We start from the raw sequence: 23,940 nt of genomic DNA on the forward strand, positions 1-23,940 counted from the left end.
TTTGCTTATCTACCTTTACACACATATGAACGTGAGGAACATCCCATTTGTAATTCATAGCTTTCCACAAGGTTTAGGAGCGTGTTTATGGGAATTTTTGACCACTCTTCCAGAAGGGCTTTTGGGAGGTCAGGCACTGATGTTGGACGAGAAGGCCTGGTTTGCATTCTCTTCTCTAATTTATCCCAAAGGCGTTCTGTAAGGTTGAGGTCAGGACTCTGTGCAGGCCAGTCAAGCTCTTGTCTTTATGGACCTTGGTTTGTGCACTGGTGTGCAGTCATGTTGGAACAGGAAGGGGCCATCCCCAAACTGTTCCTACAAAGTTGGGAGCAATAAATTGTCCAAAATGTCTTAGTATGCTGAAGCTTTGCGAGTTCCTTTCACTGGAACTAAGGGGCTGAGCCCAACTCCTGAAAAACAACCCCACACCATAGACCCCCCTCCACCAAACTTTACACTTAGCACAGTGCAGTCAAGACAAGTACTGTTTTCCTTGTCAGATGAAGAAGTGTGATTTGTCACTCCAGAGAAAATGTTTTAGAGTCCAGTGGCGGTGGTCTTTACACCACTACATTTGACACTTTGCATTGTGCTTGGTGATGTAAGGTTTTGATGCTGCTGCCCAGCCATGGAAACCCATTTCATGAAGCTCTCTCACTGTTTTTGAGCTAATCTGAAGGTCTCATGAAGTTTGGAGGTCTGTCAGTTGACTGCAGAAATTTGGAGACCTCTCCCAGGAAGCATACTATGCACCTCAACATCTGCTGACCCCGCTCTGTTATTTTATGTGGCCTACCACTTTGTGACTGCTTTGCTGTCATTCCCAATTGCTTCCACTCTTATAATACAGTTGACTGTGCAATATTTAGTAATGAGGAAATTTCATGACTGGACTTGTTGCACAGGTGGCATCCTATCATGGTATCATGCTGGAATTCACTGAGCTCCTGAGAGCGACCCGTTCTTTCACAGTGTTTGTAGATGCAGTCTGCATGCCTAGGTGCTTGGTTTTATACACCTGTGGCCGTGGAATTGATTGGAACAACTGAATTCAGTGATTTGGATGGATTTGGCATTAAAGTTTACAAAAGTGTAATTGAACTTTTATTTTCCAGTTTTAATGAAGAAAAATGTTCCACCTTAATTGCTTATTGCTTGGCCTCTGCTGAGCTTCATAGCAGCTTTCAGCTTCTTGTGCTGGTTTTCCAAAACAACAATTTATGGTCACTGTTCACTCATTCTACTTTTTTTTTTTCAGTAAAAAAAAAAAACTGCCAAACAAAACAGATATTTCTTTCAGGAGATCATGAAAAATAACAACAAAAGTTATTGGAAAAAATATTCTCAGTGGATGTGTGGCATCTATGCAAATATTGTAAACTATGGGTTAAATGTTTAAGAAAACTAGTATTTTCCAGTTGTTACTGAAATTACAATGTTTTGATGGATTTATTATATTTCTCTACTTAAAAAAAAAAAATCAGCTGCTGGAGTCACTCTCTGGCTTCCTTCATTGCCATGAAATATATTGAAAAACATTCTCCTAACATTGTGGCAGAAGTTCCCACAAATGGTTTCCACCCTTCAGCTTCTTTACTGTCACCCTTCTGTTCAATTCATCCCAGGTCAGCTTGAAGGAGACTATGGTCATCTCCCATTTTTTTCTAAAGATTTCAGTCATATTACCTTGCTTCAGCATTCACCCCTGACCAGCCACTCTTTATTTCTTTGTTACTTGCTTTTTCTTTGCTCATTAACACCATGAAATAAAGCATCCTTAGGTGTAATAATACATCCTGCAGACAATACAAGGGAGCTAAAAGTATCCAAAATAATACTGCGTATGTGTAAAACTAAGAAAATAACAATCAAATCATATTAAATCTTTTATTTTTTGACAGCTTGTTTAAATTTTGTCAAGATCCTTTTGAGTCATTTGCACTCACAAAAGTGTGTGTGTGTGTGCGTTTGTGTTGCAATATCTATTCTTTCTTAAACCTCTCCGCTGACAACCCAATATAATTAGAAAGCAAAAAACAAAAACTCTGAACCTAGATAAAATTAAACTAAAACTAGCAAACAAGCACACTAACTGAAAATTAGCAAACTCAATTGAAAGCAAAAATTAAAAATTAATTTAAAAACAAATGAAAAATACAAATCAACAGTAGCAGTGGCGCCAACATCGCCTCAGTCCAGACTGAGATCTGCATTTGCAAATTAAACAGTTACATAGTATCTGAAAAAGGCCTGGTTAGTATGAAATTTAGGTGGTGGTTTTGATTATTATTACTATTTTTTTTTTTTTTTTTTATTCTTGGCATTGGCAGTATAGCTTACGTTTAGGTTAATCATGAGTTCAAATTTTAGCACATGCCCCTGGGGTATTTTTTTCCTGTCTTATCTACCTCAATACTTCTCATGTAATCTCATAGGTTGAATTATTTCCTCAGGAGTGCTAATTTGCAGAAATGAAAAAGGTGATATGCCACTTCCCATTTGATGGGTCTTCTATCATTAGCTTGTATTTGTCATAATTGGAATATGATGACAGTATGCGCTCACATTGCTTCACTGATATACCAGGGCTCTTAGGAAAACCCTATCAAACAACAATTAACAGTGAAAGACAAACATGATCCATGAATTCTTCAAGGACTCAATATTTAATGGCTCAAGTAAAATTCAATGACAGGAAAAATCATTTCACCATGTAAGGTCATTTTTTTCATAGATTTAAGTGGGATATCTTACAAAGGCATAACAACACAGACTGTATAGCTTTAACTAAGAAATACAGATTTGCTGGCAAGCACTGAAGCCTTCTCTCAATGCAAACTTGACCTGACTCACTGATGACTAATTTACAAGCATATACTTAAGTCTTATATCATATTTTGATATAGTTTTTGTACAAGATACATTAGTGTACATAAAATACTCTGGCAATGAGTGTGCCAGTTTACACACACACCCACGCATACATGCAAATTGATACGCACACTCTCATTTACGCACATACAATTATCACCTATTAACACACTCTCATTGATAATATGTATATGTATCCATGTTACATTACAACAGAGATTGTCATCTCATCATGTCTTACTTTTTTCCCTTTTTCATTTTTATGAACAGAGTGATTTATAGTATTGAGGCTGTAGGCTTTAGTATTTACCACGTGTGTCTTTCCAGTTTGTAACCATTTTTACTAGTTAGTTCTTAGGGGACTCTGCTATGTACAGTTTAATTTCCAGTTTACCTGACAGTATAGATATTTGATATTTGTGTGTGCATCGGTGTAAGTGGTATGCACACATCACAAGGCTTGACCATGTACACGGTGTAACATTTGTTTTGTTCCATAAGACAGACAAAACAGTAAACATCAATACTGACATCAACTCTAATGACTGATGCATGAACCATGTAATCAAGTGTCAAAAGGCCTTGTGGAAGTTCAAACACTTCATGCAAATTATGATACGGCTTGACATGGTAACCATAAAACATTTTGAATAGAAATATTCTTAAAATAAAAAAGAATCCTCAATTTTATGTATAGTATATTGTCTATTTCTATTGTTAGGGCATAGGAAATTAGAAAAATCTAAAAATTAATAGTGAGAGCAGAATCATGCAAAGTGAAAACCTGTAACCACTCAACGTTTAGTCTTTTTTACTTAATGTTTTTGAAAGATGAAAAGTTTTGACACAGACAGAGAGAGTACTTACTCAGAGGAACCACTTTAAAAAAAAAAAAACATTCATATGGTATGCTCTTTGTTCTGAAAATAAATAAAACACCACTTTTACCTGTGAGAGGACATGTGATACAACAGAATGGATGCAGGTATACAATAAAAAACTAAAAAATCATATTTTTGCCAAAAGCAACAGCCTACTGGTATACATTCATGCAGTTATTGTAGAATTCCCTCTAGAAGTAGTCTTTCATGTAGTCTTTAATGTATCTGCTGCAATATTACAGTACATAGGAGTTATGTAGGCAGAGTAAGTCAAAACACAGTCAGGGTTACAGGCAGTATTGTGCTCACTTTACATGTGTGATTGGGCAGTGTATTTAAAAAAACTCACATTTTTATTACAGCGTGACAACGTGTGTTAACGCGTACATATTCTGTAAATACTCTCCTTTCATGATATGAAGATAGCGCAGTTTACCATATTTAGGAACACTCTACAAGCAGATATTACCTATAATTATTAAATTAACAAATGTGAACGTTTCTTAAAATCCTAATTCTTATTTTGGAAAAATTAAACTATGAATTTTTTACCCTTCATATAACTGTAGACAGAACTTGAAAAGACTTTTAATGATTTTGGGACAGGCTTTGGATCACATATTGTGATATCAGATATGAAGTGCTGGATCTGTATTTGGCAGAGAGATAAAATTTAAATTTTCAGTGACATCATGATGTATGTTCCTTTTGATATGTGCTCCTTTTGATTAAAAATGGATTGTTCATATCATCGTGTGCCGCCCCCCTGCCCCGCAACTCCCACACCCACACATCGTCGGCGGCACCAATGGAATGATATGAAAATGACAGAGAAAAGAAAATGAAAGTGTTAGTAAATAGGCTGAAATTGGATTCCCAAATAGGGCAATTTTCATCAATGGATGTTTATAGGAGGATTTAACTTATGAATTCAATTCATTTTCATAACTGACTAAGGTGAAATTGAATTGCCCTTTTTTTCTTTTTTTTTTTAGTCCTTGACATACTGTTCCTTTAAGTGATCGTTTTACAAAGTCTCAGATAAATCCCCTTTATAAGGATAAGAGTTCTGATCTGAGAGAATAGGTGTGGCAGCTAATAGCATACTAACACAATTTGCCTTGCACCTTCCCTTGAGAATACTGTGTTGCATTATAGATTTAGGCCTGTTCCCAATTTGCAAGGTGGTACAACAAAATGAATCACATGAATCATATACCTGATGATGTAGACACCTGGCTTGGATGTTACAGGAAAGAAAAATGGATATCAGCAAAGTCACTTATTGCTGTAGCAATAGATTATACTGCACCCAATCTGTTACAGCAGGAACTTAGTCTGAAGTAGTTATTATCATTAGTGCAATTTGCACACACAGGCCGTGATGCAGTATGTTTATGGAACCTTGTGAGTGACAGCCTGCAGGGAGGGCTTTTTCAAATAGTACCAATGTCTATCCTTATGATAACTGCCAAAATAACATTACCATCAATAATTCAGCGAGACTCAAAGCCCTGAAGAAATTTTTGCACCCTGGTCTATTATTCCAGTGTCAACACATTTTAAAAACTGATAATAGAAACTTTGCCGTATACCTTAGTGAAATGAAAACAGAGTAGTAATTAATAGCAAGAACCCAGGTGTTAAAAATACAGTGGGAATAGAGGAAGTGTTAAGCTGCTTTTGCTGTGTTCTTGCCACCCTTTCGCTGTCTCTGAACATGCAGAGCATGTTTCAGGAGACGCAATAGAATCATTCCAAATCTCCAAACCACAATGAGGGTCACTACTGAGATCACACATCAAAGTAATTAGACTGAGGATTTCATAATTGGCTCCAGAGCTGTTACCATGTGAATGTTTCTCAGCAGTAAAATGAGAGAAACAGAAATAAAAAGGAAGAAAACAGAGACTGCATTTCCAAAGCGCATCTGTCTGTTCCTTTCAAGGCTAAACTACTAAGATAATGCTAAGAGTGAACATTTTCTTAATAAAGTTGGCAGAGATAGAGCAATCACCATATGGAAAAAAAAATTATAGTTTTGCATATCTGTATGTGCAAGGCTTTGTGTTTGTGCATTTTATTTGATGTGTCGGTCCAGGGTGAGAATGTAGAATGCAAAACACGAAGATGCAGCACTGTCTACTATTGGCCTAGTTATGCTTTGTAGATTTTTTTTTTTATCCTTCTGCAGTCCCCTGACCAAAATAGACTTCTGAAACATGTCCAGATGAGACAAAAGACACATATTCCACCACCAAAAAAGGTTTGTGCCATGTGCTTTACAGAGCAATACTTCACTAGAACTTCAACAGAAAAACCATCCACTCAAGAGTTTGTAATTAGCATTTAGCCCAATTTAGCTCACATAACACAAAGTTGCATTTGTTTCTGTGCCGGGAAATTGTCTTTTAGAACAGTGTCACAAAGATAAACCCAAGGAGATAAAGGTGTACACTGCCCTTTTTTTTTAAATCGCTAAGCAAACGTCAACAAACAGAAAGCAAAATTATCTTTTTTTTTTTTTTTTTCTGTGATGGATCTACTTTGGCATATAACTACCATTTATTTATTGTACATGTGTCTTCTATGTTAAGACTTACATTTCCTTGCTTGCTCCTTCCTTGCTGTCAGACTGGTTTTATATGAATTTTTTGAACATCATCATTATTGTCTAATCCATTCTCAGATGTCTTATTTAGTAAAACTGAGCTTGAGCTGATCACTGAGCTGGTCAAGTTATTCAAATTATGCATACCGCCACAAATACGCATACATACTAATCTAAGACTTGTAGGCCATCTTTGGATGGAGTCACGTGTAGGCCAATGAAGATCTGTCTTTTACTATTACAACTGGTTTTCATGTAAGAAAGAGCCGCTGCCCCCACCAGTGGGTGTCTGCTGCCCGGGAGTGGTGAAGCTTGCCAGGGGAATGACCTTGACGGGATCCTCCTTCTTACTACTGCAGTGTCTATCCAGGGTGTTGTAGAACTGTGGCCGATTGATCCCTTTGTCCAGTTCATCTTTTTTGGGCACAGACCTGCCCAACGTATGGCGGCCATCCATGACCCCCATGCTGCCCATGTTAACTTTTATTCCCCGGGCACAGCTTTGCTGGAAACCGAAAGAGGGGAGGGTGGCAGTGATGGCGGCGGTGGTAGGGGTGGAGATGGGGCTGTTGCTGCCAGGACCCTGGAACTGGGCCAGGGCTGGGGGCATCCAGCAGCTGTCAGAGTGGCCCAGTATTAGACACTCCTGGGTACAGGTCTCAGAGGCCTCAGCCAAGGCTTTCTGCAGGTTCACCTCAATGGCTGTAAAAAGCAGACAAAGAAAGAAAAAAAAGAAACAACAAAGTTAAACAACAGGTCAGAACATACAGAGAACTGGAAATCAACAGTTTTACTGTGCTGATGTAAAAGCACTGAATGAACTCATGAATCATAATGCAAATAAAAGAAATTTGTCCACTTATCAGTGGTTGACCCACAAAATGTCAGCCTTTTAGTGAAATGAAAGTCAGTGATAAATGTTTCATTTCATCTTGTAATGAGAAAAACACCAGCAGAGCATTTAATTTCCATTGCTATTCCCGTGACTCTGTCTGTTTACCTACAATATGCACTGAATTCCCTGTAGCTTAATTAGTTAGAAAAAATTGTCTTGCTGTTTGTGTCTTGGATTGGCTTTACTGTATTAAATTTTAAATGAACATCTTAACAAAATACTGTTTATTTTAATCACTGTCAATGTGCTACTCCTTAAACTCCTTTGATCTTTTAGACTCCAAAATAAATCTGGTCAAATAAGCTCTGGAAAAGATACAAATTATTCCAGGATCTTGTGAGCATCTTTAGCATATTCAGGTAAAATGTATTCTCATTGTGCCAGGAGTTAGGTTGCATGCATGGAAAAATTAGGGAAAAGGCTGAAAACTGAATGAAGAGGCAAATGGGCAAGGCTAAGCACTCAAACTATCTCATCTTATTATCCCAGAACTGACATCACATGTGGAATGAGTCTGGGATGAGACCTCAGCATTGAGCCTCAGCAATAAAGCCTGTCATGCCAGATAATTAGAATGTAAAACAGTATGCACCAAGGCAACCAGAAGCCTGCAGTGTTATGTTTCCTAGGCCATGCAAAGGCAAGAGGGGTCCTCGTTCAAACATCACATCACTCCTCTAGGCCTCAGCTTCAAGCTGTCATGTAGAAATTATTTAGTGTATTTGCATAAGTAAGAATGCTATAAATAATTAAGGAGTCTTAGACCCTAGTACCCTGGAAAGACTATTTCCTCCACACACAATTCTACATAATCTGTGTGATTCTCTTCCACAGACATCTGCACGTCTCCCCCATCATTTTGTTTATTGTTTTATATAATTCTTTGGATGAAAATGAAAATCATGATTACACTCTGGTAGCAACACCAGTGTGTCCTCCCAGAATTATTTAGATTGCTGTGCAACGGCCCAGTAAACGTGTTTATTTTTTTGGGGTTTTTTTGTATATCTTTGTTACCATACACTGAATACCACAACGCCAACTTTAATTATGAGAGTAGTGTCTGAAAATGAATCACCTGGTATAAATTGTAAGGATATATTTGGAGTACCCATGTAGAGTCAAATCTGTCCTCTCCATATTGAACTAGAGCCGTGGAGCAGGAGTGTATAAATCCCCTGGGCGGTAAATGTGTCACCTTTCAGAGGGTCACTAACTTCATTAAGGGAAAAATGGATGCTGCTTTCTCATTCTCTGAGCTAGGACAATGGGGCCAAGCCAAGTCTCGGCCGTGCGTTGATTCAATCTTTCTCCAAGTGTTTTCTGCTCTTGGTGATGCCTTTTTAGGTTGCTGATGTTTTTTGATTAGGTAATGTAATTAGCATAAATGCCCTATTACCCTGCCAGACACAGAAAATGTTGTCTTGTCCTGGATATTTTTCCTTCCTCCTCAGATTCTATTTAAAGCTGAAGCTCTCTTTAACACAATAAAACAAATAATGAAAGGTAAGTTCTTACTCTGCGACTTTACATAGACCGAACTCGCAGCATTTCTATGTCAACAGCCTTCAATGCCTACAAATTTTATATTAAATATTTACCGACCCGCCTTTGTCAATGACATGGGTTTGTACTATTTTCAATTCCAGTGGGGTAGTTTGGTTTGGGAGGGTGGGCACATGGTATGAGTGATCTCGCTGACAGCTCTTGCTGCTTTCGTCAGCTAGAGGTATGCCGCAGCCTGCTTGTGATGCCGCTGTCTTTTGTATTCAGGGGAAACAATTGTACCCCACGGAGCTTTCAGGAGAAATCACACATCACTGATGCCACAGATCCCCTGATGCTGTGAACATACTTTTCTACATTCCCTTCAAGGAAATTTGAATGGCAGACAAGAGGGGATAATAGCAAACAATGAGGTGTAATAGACAGCACAAGTGAGATTAGACCTAGTGTTCTCATTTGAGATGAATCATTTTTACTGACTAGCGTGAAGTTGAAAAAGAACTCTGATAACTATGTATTTAGTTAATTTAACGTTTAATAAAAGCAATTAGTGTAAATAGTGGTCTTCTGCTTGCTCCAGAAATACTATTCATTTTATGGCCTGATTGATGGCTCTGGTGATCTATTATCCATGGTCTTCTCTGTATTTTTAGACAATGTGTCACACTTTCAGGCATATGCATACCGGCGGTACCTTTCAGCAATCTTGTTTTGCAACATCAACACATCCTGTGCCTAGCCACAGATCGAAAACTGCTGCATTCACCTTCAGCCGACCTTCCATTTGGTGCGGTCAAACATTTACAGCTTGTATAAATATTGAACATGTGTAAGAGAAAGGTGTGAGGATGCTAGATGGTGTGCAAAGCATTCACAAAATGTTATTTTTTTTTCATGAGACTGAGTGAACGTATACAACAAATCACATCACTTTTGACTTTACACAAGGTGGGATTCATATAATACAAAAGGCTCTCACTAATGGGAGAACTTGCAATCTTTTAATTAAAAATATAATGGGGTTGAAGACAATGCCTTGAACATGTGCAGTATTTTACAACTGGGTCCAATAACTTTACACAACTTTGTGAGATACATTATGTTTGCTCAGACTTTTAAGTAATGTAATTTGTGTTACTTTTAGCTGAAAAAGAAAATCAGTACTGATATCACATAAACATGTTTTTCAGTCTACTCGGTCCAGTTTACCACCACAGACGTGAGGTAAGTAAAAGCTGAATAAAACCCTTCTGGAGCCAGACTTGACAAAGAGTCTAACTGCATTATAATATACAGATGGTCATCTTATTTTGCACAGCCTCTGTTAAAATGCATTGTATAAGATTCCAGTCATCTGGCATGCAGGTGACACACTGATGATAATCTTCCTTTAAGTATAGTTTTAATCCTATCCCTGGAAACAAATTCATGCTCTCTTAGCCATCCAGGCTATTCCCACATGACTTTTCTATATCACTTCATAACGCATAATGCTTGGCTAGCGGCTAGTTTGGCATATGCTCACACAAAAAAATGAGCAGCTAACTCACATTTTGCCATTTTCATTTAATGGCTAGAACAGCTTCTGCTAACTCTAACTCTTTAGCGTCTGTGGGCAAATCCTTTCTGCTGGCACATATCCAGCATGAGTTTATTTTCACTGGACCAGCTGACCAATCAGACTGTGCTTATTCATCAATCATTACTTTCATTTTTTTGCTTAATGATGTTGTTTGGCAAACACAAGTAAATTGATCATTTTGCAATAGCCTTTCGCCCACTCTGTACACCAAGAGCCTAGAAGAATTCAGACAGTCCTCTTGAACTTACACTCATGCACTACAGCTGGACACACAGGAGGGCATTTAAGTTGGTTTGGATTTAGTGTTTAGGATCGCATTCAGATTCCCTTTTTTTTTCCTGACCATAAAATCCACCAACAAATGCACATTCAAACAGGCAGAAACACACACGCACACATGCACACATAGATAGCTAGGATCCATATTAGCCAGCTTATTGGGGCTTTTCAGTACAATAGCATGAGATATTTAACATGACAGTTGATGATATTTACCAACAGAGCTTGTTACATCTTGATGAGCTTCACATTAAGGTCTGCACACATATCACGATTCAACTCATTATTTCAGCATGTACAAACTCATTATTGCTAATTAAAAGGATAATTGCATGCATCTAGGACATTAAATTCTTCAAACAGCCATCAGGAAGGTGGACTAGGCCCCTGACTCATCCTACAGACTTAATTGGTTCAGTCTTTGTAATTCTTTTGCAAGAAACTTGCATGCATCTATGCATCATACTTGTGTACTCTCAAATGAAAAGCTTCCCATGGTCATGGCCATATTGTATATTTTTGCAATACTGTATGTGCAATTTAGTGAAAATATTTATTTTTTCTTGGTTTTTATCATTCAGTTTTGAAACACAGGCTTTCACAATGAAAGGTTATTTTGAGAGGTTATTTTTTTAGTACATAACTTCACTGTCCAAACATGTTCACATACATTCTAAAATATAAATACATTTTTCTCCACCTGAAATTATTAAATGATGACTTATTGACAATCATAGAACTATTTCACTGTCCAGGCCTCTACTGCATTGGCTGAGGCTCTTATTTTCAACAAGTTGTAGTGCTGTGTTGTTGTGCTTTTTATCAAATATACATAAATTCTCAAAAAAACCCCAAAAAACTATTAAATGGTTATCCTACCCATCTATATCTTTTATTCATTCATGCCACACCTTTAAGCTAAGCTTTTAAATTCCCATGATGTATACTACAGCTCCTGGGCTTGTGCTGTCCCACACACTAATATGTTAATGCTTCAAAAAGCACAAATCACTACCTGGCCAGCATTTTCAGATTTTTGAGATAAAGCTTAAGGTAATATTTTCAGCAGCAAATAATTCAAAGTCTATAACTACATATTAATCATAACCTTGTGTTGTGGATTCTGTCATCCAGGACAGTCTCTTGGCTGCACTTTTGTACATTTTCTGTAGCTCTGCCATATGATTGAACTGAAAACAATTCCAACTTGTAAAAGATATTGCCGCTGTTGTGCTTATAGTAAAAAAAAAAAAAAAAAATCCTCTGTAGCTAGCCATCGGGTCACTGATTCTAATCTATCTTATCACCAAAAACTTCACTGACATTTTATTTTTCATCTGTATTTATGTCCAGAATTTTAGCACTGTCAGGCAATTTGAATTCAACAGGTGTAACAGGTCCAAAATATGCAAGAGTCTTTTAAAATGAAGCCTGTGACTTTTATCAAAAGTTATCAAACCATCCTGGAATTCATGTAATACAGCTATCAGGAGTGCAGAAATGTTATTATATATAATGTGTGCTTGTTTGATAGGAAATGAGAAAGAAACTGAGAAAGAGAGAAAAAGTAGAAACAGACTATACAGGACATCACAAGCACGTGTCGTGTGTCTGGAGGGACACCGAAACACAGAAATACAAGAATATGAAAGATTATTTCAAACAAATAGAATCTCAGTAGAAATAATTGGGTTTGTAATTACCAAGACTTTATCACTTCACCCGGCCTTATGCCCACTCCAAATGTACAATCTGGATAAGCAAATGGATGGTCATTAATAATAATAGCGCTATTAAAACCCCTTGGTGTTGGGATGCCATTACTTTCATCACAGCTCTGGCAATCTTCATTTTAAGGAAAGACAACTATCTAATTTTCAAAGCATTACAAAAACAAGATAGCATTTCACCACCCTCCTTCCTTTTTCTGGACTTTTTTTGATGCACACCTTATGTGTGCACAGTATATGTGTACTGATGTTTGAATTCCTGTTGTATTCAAGAAGCTGTAAACTCAGATTGGTTTCGGACAAGATGGAATTACATGACAATATCTGTGACTTCACTGGAACAAGCCAAGATCTATCTGAATCAGTCTGAAAATGAACTTTGTAAGTCTCAAATACGATTTGATTTTCTTTACTTCTATGAGGAACAGATACAGTAAAATCCCCAGTGAAGTGATGGATGTAAGTGCTATCCGTTTCTTAAGTCTGATGTTATTAGCCATTTCCTGGTCCAAACACTACTCTGGTTCCCAAAATCAAACACTGACGCACCAAAATGGTTAAAATTATTTCGGCTCCAATAAAATGATCAGTGTGACTGTTCTTCTGGGTTTTGCAATAAAGTTTAATGTATAGGCATCTATGACAAAGAGCATTCACAATGTTTTTTGAAGCTGGAGTTTTAACTTTGTTAGTTTGCTTGTTTCGATCTAAGAATAGAATAGAATAGAATAGAATAGAATGCCTTTATTGTCATTATACAGGATGTACAATGAGATTGGAGATGATGGGCAGAAACAAATGTCATCATATGGCAGGAAAAAGACACAGATAACGGACCAAACTTCAGCCAAGAGAACATCTGACATGAGCCCAAACACAGTATGAGGTTAGTTATTGATACGCTGCAGGATGGTTTGGATTTCTTGTTGTAGTGTACACCTTGAGCTCTTAAAAGCTTAGTCTAAATACTTGCTACACATGAATGTTTCTAACAAATGGAGAGGAAAAGAACGGCCACTAATTATTTGGAGGGGAAGGGGGGGGGTGCTATTTAATAAAAGAATAATAAAAAAAAAAACACAAAGCATACAACACATTGCCTCCGTCAAGGCAGTAGATGCTTGGATCCGGAAACAGGGCTGATACGTCATCGCTTAATAAACAGACTATCCCTGCAGCCAAAGGGATGGAGGAAGAAGTAATTCAAGTATTCCTTTGTAGCAGCAAAAAAAAAAATGGCATGTGTTTTGGAAAGAAGGCCACTGAGGTCACTTGTGTCATGTAGAGTGAGGAAAAAAAAAAAGAAGCTATGCTGAGGTAAACAGTTTGTAGAGGCCTCTTCAGAATTATATTTAAACATGATTTTATTGTTTAATGTGACATGAAACACAAGGAATAGCACACGCCTTTGTCTGGTCATCAGAACCCCTGAGAACTTTGACTTGTATTAACATTTGACAAGCTCAATGTGGATTTTTCCTCTGAAACACAATTTTAAAAGCAATTCTCTGTTGCAAAAGATACAAAGCCAGATATAAGAAATGGCAGAGCCATTGTTGTCCCTTTTTTACTTCTTAAAACAAATAGTGCTAGATGTAATGAATGGCCTTTTTTGTAAAGGAGACAATGCGATGCAGATAAGAACAGAGCAAGGTTGTCCATATATACTCTAGACTAATTACTTTTGATGCATTTACTGAGACACTCCTGACAACGGTGAGTCTCTGAGCCACATACGTATTTATCAGCACTTGTGGGACCTATACAGTTCCTCGCCTGTAATCCATCTAGCCTTGTCTTCTCTCGACCCCTTTTGCTTTCCTAGTGTTTGACCCATTGTAACTGAAAGTAATTGCAGGCAGAAAACAACATCTAATGATTACTTTATCTGGGAGTCTGAGAGAGAGTGAAAAGTCACAGACAGGTACTTTCAACAAAAGGAGGAGGCCTTTTTGTTCCCGACACACAATTTCAGACAACAAAGAATATTATTGACTTGGCAGAGATTAGAACACCAAAACAAATAACAAAGCACAGAGAGAGGACAAAGTGCACAAAGAGAGAAAGGATCTCTTGAACAACGAAGTGCCAAACACTTGCTTCTTTCTTTTTTGTTGTCATTGATTAAAAGTATGTTGTAGGTAGAAACACCCATTTCTCCACTGAGAACGTACAACACAGAGAGAATGTACTGACTTAATTTAATGTAAATTCCTTTATCTCCAAGTCACCTTTGTTGACGAGAACAAGAAAATTTTTCTTTTTCGCCTAGCTTAAAATGTTTGCCAAAAAAAGCAAGCCCTGACATCAACAACCACGACTGTGTGATTTCCATCAACAGAGAGCACAGTCGGGAAGGTAGAACACAGAAACAGTTTTCTTTCACTTGACTTTTTGTGTGTGACATTGGTTGATTACATCTCCTTCATTATGTCTGGACTACTATTGGGCCTTCCCACCCGAGGACAAGATGCCGGTGTCACCATCAACACAATCAGGCCTGGCCAAATACTCAGCATGGGCCAGATAGATGAGAGGTGCAAACACCATAACAATCTGCAATCAGCGCTCATCAACACAATGACACACAGAGGAGGAGGCACAGAGTTTCTATGGGGGGTAGAAACACAAGACATGCTCAGAAACCCACACATGCATACACTGATTTCATTTTAAAATCTCAAGCAAGGGTAGCAATTCATTCTCTCCTTTTTGTAAACCTGTGCCATGTGCAGGCACTGGATGAAAGCGCAGATATACTGTACAGGTGTGCTGTTACTAACAAAAAAAAAGCAATACATAGATGTATATTTATAAGACTAAAGAAATGCTTCTGCCTTAAAATTCATTGCTTATAGATGGATGTCTGAACATTTCCATATTGTGTAGATAATGTGAAGACTGGGAAATGAAAATAAAGAGTGTAAAATGAAAAGGAAGTAAAAAAAAAAAAAAAAACATTTCCGAAGGATTAAGACAGAAAGAAAAATAGACTGATTAAGTGGGACATAACAAAGCAGCCTGATATTTGCAAAAAGATTGGATTGTTCCAGCAGGAATACTATCTAAACAATCATGATTTTTAGGAAATGGCTTTGATCTAAAAATGAAAATGCCACTCGTAACACTCTTGGCTTTTGTTTTAAAATCAAATCAGGAGCTGATTTGAAGTATAAGCAGGTCCTCAGAATTAAACCTATTATGTAACAACTGGATATTTTCTGAAAATAGCTAATAACGACGAGGCCCCTGTTTCACATGATGGGAAAAATAAACTAGACAGACAAACTGTACAGCAGTCACCGACGTGCTACCTCCTGTGTCGTGTAACAAGCAAATTCATCACGCTGACCCATTGCCCCCAATTATTATGGAAAACAAGAATAAATCAAATTAACAATCAAATTGAAGAAGCTCTCCAATCCAGTAGCCTGTCTGTACAGCCAATGGATACAACAGAAGGAGAAGAGAGGGTAATAAACAAGGTGCCACTGTATATGCTATATATCTTGCAGTCATTGATGATTAGCTCTGTTTTCCCTTAGCCATACATTACGGTTATTGCCTTCATGGCCGCACAGATAGGAAGCGGATACAAAGGCATTGTGAAGCCCATCTTTCAACTGATAACTGGCAGGCTGAAAACCACTCAGCACCACGGGCTGCATGTTTTCAGTGCTTGAGTAATCTGGACATGCTGAAAATTGTAATCTCTTATATGACAAAGGTGAGAGGAGGACCTGATGTTTTTTGTTGTGCTCTGCTAGGATGTCAGTTTATTGTACAGCGAGGTATTTCTGAGGGAAATCATTCACTCTGTTATCAAAAAGGAGTCTCTTTTCAGGAGTCAACAGCTGAAGTCCCGCTGTTTTGTCCTAATAGGCAATACTGAAAATGTGTAATCTGTTTAAGGTGTCAGTATCAGAAGCAGACACTTGTGCTGCCCTTTTCTCCTGTCTTTTTACTCTCCAGCTTTAAAGTATTTTGCAGTCCGCTTAGGCATGAATGGAGGCTGTATACGGCGTTAGTGACAGTCATTAGTGATGTGCAAACTTACAATTGCAGTATCAATGTGTATGGTAGCATGGTAACAGTTTTAATATGAAGGGCAGACTCTCCCCAAATCCCCCTGAGCATGTACACTTTAAAGGTTTTCCTTTTCCAAAGCACCACAGACCCTCCTACAGGGACAACTATTAATTTTTCACTGAAACCTCCCCTGAATAATGAATTCTGTCCTATTTATACGCTGTGATAAGTCCACTGAATGTCTAAAAAGGGGTTATCGTGAAAAGGGTAAGGCTTTCAGAGAAAGACCTGTTCCTGCTTAACATGTTTAATTCATCCGCATCGCCATGTTCTTGAAAGCAGGAGAAAAGTCATATAATGTATCACTGGCAAACATGAAAGCAGACACAAACCAGCACATTCAATAAATCACGGCTTTACTTTTACTGTTTTGATGTTGACTGTCACAATCCTCCACCCAAACACCACTCGTTGAAAGTTCAGATATATGCTTTTTACTCCTCCAGGCCCCAGCTGACAGATATGCTCTCACTAAAATCACAGAGGTACTCAGTGGGTTGTGTTAATGTTGCTGTCACAACGCACTTTATTTGGGGTGTGCTGAGTGCAGACATTGTCAACTAACACTCACAACAGAGAGAGCGACAGCTGCAGACAGACACACGGAGGGGGAGAGAGCGTGTGTAAAATGGCAGTTGCTGAAACACAAGCAAAAGAGGCATAAAGTTAAGTCCATAAATAATTCAATGAAAACTAGAACATGACTTCAAAATCTCAGAAAACAAAAAAAAAACAAAAAAAACTTTTGATACTTAAAATAACTGTTGCTGTCGTGACTTCATTACTCCAGGAGAGAAAAATGCCTAATTTTGCTGCACTAAGCAAGCTAAACCATTCATTACAGTCTCACTGTCAGATCAAATAACCATAAGAGTCTCAATTAAAACAAAAAAAAAGTTTTTCTGATGCACGTAAACACAATTAACTGACATTGGAGACACTATTAACACTATTATAAGCTGCTACTGACTCTGATTAACTGTCGCACATAATAACAATGTATAGTTGTAGTCAACACACAGTGTTGTGCAAAAGTCTTGTGCCGCCCTTCATTTCTATATGTTTTGCTTTCAAGGAGCCAGGCTTTCTCTGAATTTTTTTAAGTGGTCTCAAGCAATACTTTTCTTTTTCTTTGGACACTGGCTGCTTTTTTATTTATTTTGACATGAAATCATAAAATTGTGAAATCATAAACACCACTTGCAATGGCAGTGAGTGGAGTCAGGTGGGGCCCCGTTATGGTGTTTGTCCATTGGCAGTCCATGAGCAGCTTCGGACTGCCTGTCTACCTGCAGAGAGTGTCTGTTGTCAGATGGGGGCAATGTCACAAATATGTGGTACAACCAGTCTGAGTTGCTCCTGCTTGTTTTGGAGGACTGCACAGGAGCAAGTTAATGCTGGTTGAAAACCCCTCTCTGAAGACTTTCTGTAGGAAAATACCTCCACAAATGGACACTGGGAACCCAAGCAGCTGCCTGCCTTGCTTGATGACATGTGGGAACACTATCAAACTATGAATTGCCCTCCCCATTATTGAAGCAGTGTGTACGCATCATCTTGAGAGACAATGGAACAAGAGCCAGGAAACATCCAAAGCAATCCCATCCAAGAAGCCTGGAAAACTACTCCTGAAGACTTCTTAAAGAAATTACACGAAAGCTTGCCTGAGAGTTCAGGCTTTGTTGAAGAATAAAGGTGGTCATACCAAATATTGACTTTCAAGCTCTTTAGAACTGTACAAGCACTATTTTTGCCTTATGTAAAGTAGGTTCACTGATTGTGTTCTGCCTGCGCTGATGAAGGCAATACTCCAGCGGCTACAGTTATCCACAGAGGAGGAGACAGTTAAAATAGCTGAGTGGCTCCTTTGCATTATAGACTGCTGACAACCCACTGACCGCACTCCCTTTTACAATGTTTAGTCCAATGTGCCAACTTACAAATATTAACACACCACACCTTTGATTTGGCATGTCCTCGGGACATTTACGTACATTCATAAATAGATTTTGTCCAATGCCATCCTCTTTGTATCGAGTTCTGCCACAAATAACACCCATAAATAGGGTAGTAGGGGTAGCATAAATATGTTACATTGGTTCTGCCTTGCATTTAGCATCTGCTGTACTGTTTACATGAATTATCAGAGTTGAAGGATTGCACTGAAGGTACAGGAAGCTTGACACAAAAAGTTAAAAGTCTTGGATTTCACTAACATGTCTGTGTGTTTGTGGAATTATTGGAGAAAATTGCCAGCACTTCCTGGTTCATCAATACAACCACCCCTGCTGCAGTGACATCGCTATGGGCAACTTTATTCAGAGCTTTATTCTAAGGTACTGTGTCTGTTTGCGAGCATACACGTCTCTGTGCATGTGTGAGAGTGGAACAGAAACAGGCTCTCTCTTTGTAATTCAGTGTGTGAAGGCACCAATACCCATCTCTATGATAATTTCCTATTCACCATGAGCAAAGACAGCAACACTGATACAATTCATTTCCCCTTTATTAACTGGTGCGGAAATGTTGGACCCAGCAGAAGTGACTTCTGAAGTCTTTTGGGGCTGTGGGGTGGTCGAGTTTGGTTTTTACGGGTGGGAAGAGAAAGCTGCTCATACAGGGTGGATGATTTTAGGAGTCATGCATCCATAATAGTGTATTTGCCAGACAGAAGAAGTTTAGTCTTCTCTGAATGTTTAGCAGCCTCTTGAATTTACATGACACTTTGAGTCAAAGTGTATCAGTTCCAAAAGTGCACATGCCTTTTCTAAAACAATCATTAAACTGCCCAGCTGTCTCTATAAATCTTTCGCAAAGTTTCTATATCATTTATGGTGTTTACATTCCCTGTTTAAGTTTCATGTGCGACATCCAGAGGCAAGTCCAGTCAATCACAGTGACATTCAATTCACTAGAATTGATGACTTGCCATTTTTATCTAGTGCTGATGTCCTTTTTATTTGTCTTCATCCCTGACTTGTCCTTTCTCCACTCTGACATTGCTAATTATTTCAAACTATCAGGTAGACAGCTTCAATTTCAATTAAATCTCATCTTCTCTGCTGACCTTGGGGTGGAAAACAGTGTTGCTCTCTCAGCCCTGAATAGTTCCTCTGGAAGTTATGGGTGTCATTTAAGATTTAAATTCAATTTGAGCTTGACTTCAATGAACACACAGTGAGACAGAAGTGTGGTCAGTATATGTATTGCAGTAACACACTTAATGTGATAATCGAGAGGGACCCAATTAAAGCTTCAAGGCATTACTGGCTACTCCAGCACACCCTGGGGCAGCTAGCAAGGACAGATTTACAGCCATACGCTGCTAATCTAGCTGTCTACTAAGGGGTATGAATCTTAATGCATGATGTTAAGATGAGTTATTATGTGATGGTACATAGACAAGTTTTTGCTCAAAGTATTAACAGGAATGTAAATGCAGGTCTACTCACAGAATGGTCACTGTGCATCAAATTCATACTAACTAATAAAAAGAATAATATGTTTTTGAAAAAAAAAAAAAAAAAAAAAGCTTCCAGAAAATAGCTGCATGCAGTTGTAGAGCCTGCTGAGAAAAAAAGAAAGAAATGAAAAACAGAGACTAAACAGAGGGCACCATGTATGTAAGAAAAACAATTACGTGATATTGACAGCTAGTGCAATCAAAGGCTCCCCTGCCAGACTCAATGAGGTGCCAATCAACTGAGTGTCTGTGTGTCGTGTTATTGCTGCTACTGCTGCCTTTCATTTTAGAGTCAGAGGAGATTCTGCCGTAGTGAATCATCAGTCGATAGCTCAAAGCTGACGGTTAATGCTGATTGATGACATTCAATCCCTTAAAACAACTCCCCAGCATGCCCACTACCCTGGCTCTCATCTCTAAGAAACAATATGGTTATATTATTATTGTTATTATTATTATTAAATAATAAATATAAGTCATAGTTGAAATAGAAGTAGTGGTATAAGTGTTGTTTTAATTAATTATGTGCCAAACCACTGTCTTTCCCCCTGTTTTAATAAATTTATTCTTTATTTCTGCAAGATACTGCTTACTTTTAGAATGGTACAAAAGGTCATCCATGATTAATTCAAGCTATAATTATAGTGATTATTAAAACAACAGATGAACACCGGATGCTTGCTCTTTATTGTTCAATGAAATAGTTTGAATCCAAATGCCATCAAAAGAATGACATTAGCCAATACAATGCGCGGGCGCTGAGGAACAACTTAGTACATGCATGCAATTAAAGTGATTCTATCAAATGTGACATTTCTATCATCATAACACTCTACCTTGCTCTTCTTTTGCTTTCACCTGTGGTGACTTGCTCATGACTAGAATAATAGAACAAGACCACTCCTTGACAGAGAAAAAGATAATTTCCATCTAATGTGAATTTGTGTGAAACATGACGATAGGAACCTGTAATAGGTGCTTTCTAACCCAGAAATGTCAAGCAGAAGGAGGAACATTGCAACAAAACATAGGTATGAAATGGAATTGGTCAGGACTGTCACCCCTAGGAAGAACATAAAATGATTCTCTCCCCATTCGTCGTCTTTGTCTCTACTCTGTCTGTCTCTATTTCTTGCTATTTGCGCTCCTTTGCCTTCTTCTTGCTGTTTATTGTCGAGACAATTTCAGGTAGTCTGATTTATTAAATCATGCTTTGGGAAAGGCAACTTTCTCTGCTCGTCTGGATACAGTCTAAAAATATATTTTATGCTCAACCTCATCCAATGATGATCTGCCATATTTCGGAGCATTTCTTGCATTGTCTCTTCCACTCCTCTCCCGCACTGATTTTTGTTGTACCTTTCAGTCAACATCAGACGGCTGGATTAGTTATTCAATGTAAAATATAATACACTCATTTGCTAATTTGCAAACATGTGACCCCAATAATTTCAGTTTGTAATTCAATATGGAAATTTATTCAAACATAATAGTTCACCTTTACTTAAGGTAAAAAAAAAGAAAAAAAAAGAAAGAAGCACAGCAAATAAACTGTATTTTATAATATTGTTAGACATTTAAACAAACTGTTGACAACAATGTATTGAGTGCTTTAAGACCACTGTGGGCTCACTTCTCCTTCATTTCAATTGCTCTTTGATTCATATGGGTTTATAAAGAGCAAGGCTGCCCAATTATCATTTAAAGTGGTTAACATGCCCCAGCTGGCATTTTCTTCCATTTTCATCAAAACTATTATTCATTGTCATTATCAAACGTGTTGAGAGCCCTCGTCTGAGTTCACTGGCTATATTGCGCATCTTTGCCTCAAGTACTGGTAAACAAACCTAAAGCTGCCAAACCCAAGTGGCAATACGAGGGATAATCATTAAGAAACAGCTTCCTCGAAGCCCTGACCCATCAAAAACAGTTATCAAGAATTCAAATGCTTTAAGAATATGAATCACAATGATGCTCCATTTTTGACACCTTTTCTCCTTCTACTCTTCATTCCATCTGCACTTTGCAGTAAACACAACAAAGAATTGTAAACTGTACTGGCAGAAGAAGAAAGGATATTAATTTTTCAACCTGGAAACTGTAAACTGAAAATACCTGTGAAGTGGATAATTCTGTCTGGGGGAGACATGTATTTTCCCCTTCCTTGTGTCAACACAACTTCTTTTGAGGTGTGCAGCGATGTCTGTATGGACCTGATAAGTCTCTTATTTTCAGCAAAGAGTAATTTGCAAAAATGCAGACGGCTGTACACAGACTCACCACATTGTTAATTAAATCATTCTGCCTTTGATGTTTTCTCAGGTTTTAATGGGAAAATAACAAAATTAAATAGGATGCTGTCTTCCCTCCTAGTGAAAAGAATGATCCATGGATGCTACATCAATTATTGAAGCTGAAATACTGTAAATAAATTAAATTAACCATAAATAAAACAGCATGACTTCCTACTGAAAGCCAAGTATTGTTTTTCCTTTAAAGCTGTCAAGACACTGGCATGTGAAGGCCAGCATATATTATTCACAGTTATTTGCACCTAATACCTGTTGCCAAACGATCACGGACACTACGATCAGGAAACAGCAAGATGTGAATCTGATACAAATGAAACATGGTATTTTGATGTAACCTTATTATTTGAAATCTATGCAAGACATTAATCAAAAATGACAAACTAAAAACAAAAATTAAAAAAGTAGAGGTTGCTGAGTAGACGCAGCGGTTTGGAACCGGATGATTCTGATTATAGTCATCAGAATCCACCTTTCGGCCTTTTACAATCTTCTACAACCTGTCTCTTAATTTGATCAATAAAGATGAGTTTCTCTCCATAATGAAATCTGCACTCAATCACAAGTTTGTCAGTGAAAAGGTCAAGCAATAAAAGGAGATTTTGTTTGCAGGGAAAAAAAAGAAAAAAGTGCTGCCTAATTAGTTTATTCTGCTCAAAATAAGGAAGCTAAATAGCAGTCTTTCTGAAAAGTATGATGCAATCCATTTTGTTTAGTCAATAGCTTCCTGGGCCACAAATATGCTGGGAGTATTACATGGTGACCTTTGCACTAATCAATCCACTAACACTTTGTGTCTAAAGAGTAAAGTCTGCAAATAAGGCAGAGAGAGTGTGTTTTCCAAGCAGGGTCAAGCTGATAGCACAATACAGCCCCTAAGGTGTTGATGGCAGGCTGATTATCTGAGCGGTTAGTGTTTTTACTCTGACCTCTAATTACTTCCAAGGCTAGTCTTTGAAAAAGCAATTATGAGCTGGGCCAAACTCTACATCTCACTTTAATGGTTCAATAATGTTAGAATTTATTTGTTCTAATTTGCAAAATGTCAGCAATAAGTAGACCAAAAAACAAACAAATAATTTGTAAAAATCCCTTTCATTTTTCATGTACAGTTTGCCATAGGCCCCATGGTATGTTAAAAAACAAAAAAAAACCAACAAAAAAAAAAACCAGCATTAATTAAATGTACACAAAACATTTATATTTTTAATCTGTACAGATGCACGCAGACATTCACACAGCATACATACACGGGACCAAAAAAAAAATATTCATTTCTTAACATACAGATGGATCGGTCATCTATGAAATTGGTAAAACAATTATATCAAACACAATATGGGATGTATGTACTATAAGCACCTAAGGAAATCTCAAGCAAGCTAAATTCTCCATATTTAAATGACATAAGAGGGCATATAGTCTCCCTCAGTGAGCCATTTCAGTGTTGCTGTGTTAAGAAGTTACTTGAGACACTTAATGCTGCTGCTAAGCTCACTGATCTCATATGTCATATGATCTGCTGCAGTGATACCAACAATGCACCTTTACAGGATGTATCTATGTAACACTGCACAAGGCAAAGAAATAGATGTATATTATTCCTGCAATCAAGAAATGTGCAGTGGCTGTTTTTTTTTTTTTGTGTGTGTTTTTAAGTTATCCTTGAACAGAAAAAATACTCACAAAAAGAACAGATTACACCACATATCCTTTCAGTTGTG

General features: G+C 37.8%; 1 protein-coding gene across 1 annotated transcript in view; it reads right to left on the reverse strand.

Moving 5' to 3' along the window:
* Nucleotides 1-2,677: 2,677 nt before the first annotated feature.
* Nucleotides 2,678-23,940, reverse strand: part of pcdh11 (protocadherin 11) — a 142,344-nt gene continuing 121,081 nt past the window's right edge. The window contains exon 7 of the mRNA XM_030725911.1: nucleotides 2,678-7,065. Coding sequence (XP_030581771.1) covers nucleotides 6,602-7,065 — 464 coding nt within the window. The 3' untranslated portion in view covers nucleotides 2,678-6,601. The remainder of the gene's footprint in view (nucleotides 7,066-23,940) is intronic.

Source organism: Archocentrus centrarchus, unplaced genomic scaffold (assembly GCF_007364275.1).
Source record: "Archocentrus centrarchus isolate MPI-CPG fArcCen1 unplaced genomic scaffold, fArcCen1 scaffold_83_ctg1, whole genome shotgun sequence".
Classification (NCBI taxonomy): domain Eukaryota; kingdom Metazoa; phylum Chordata; class Actinopteri; order Cichliformes; family Cichlidae; genus Archocentrus; species Archocentrus centrarchus.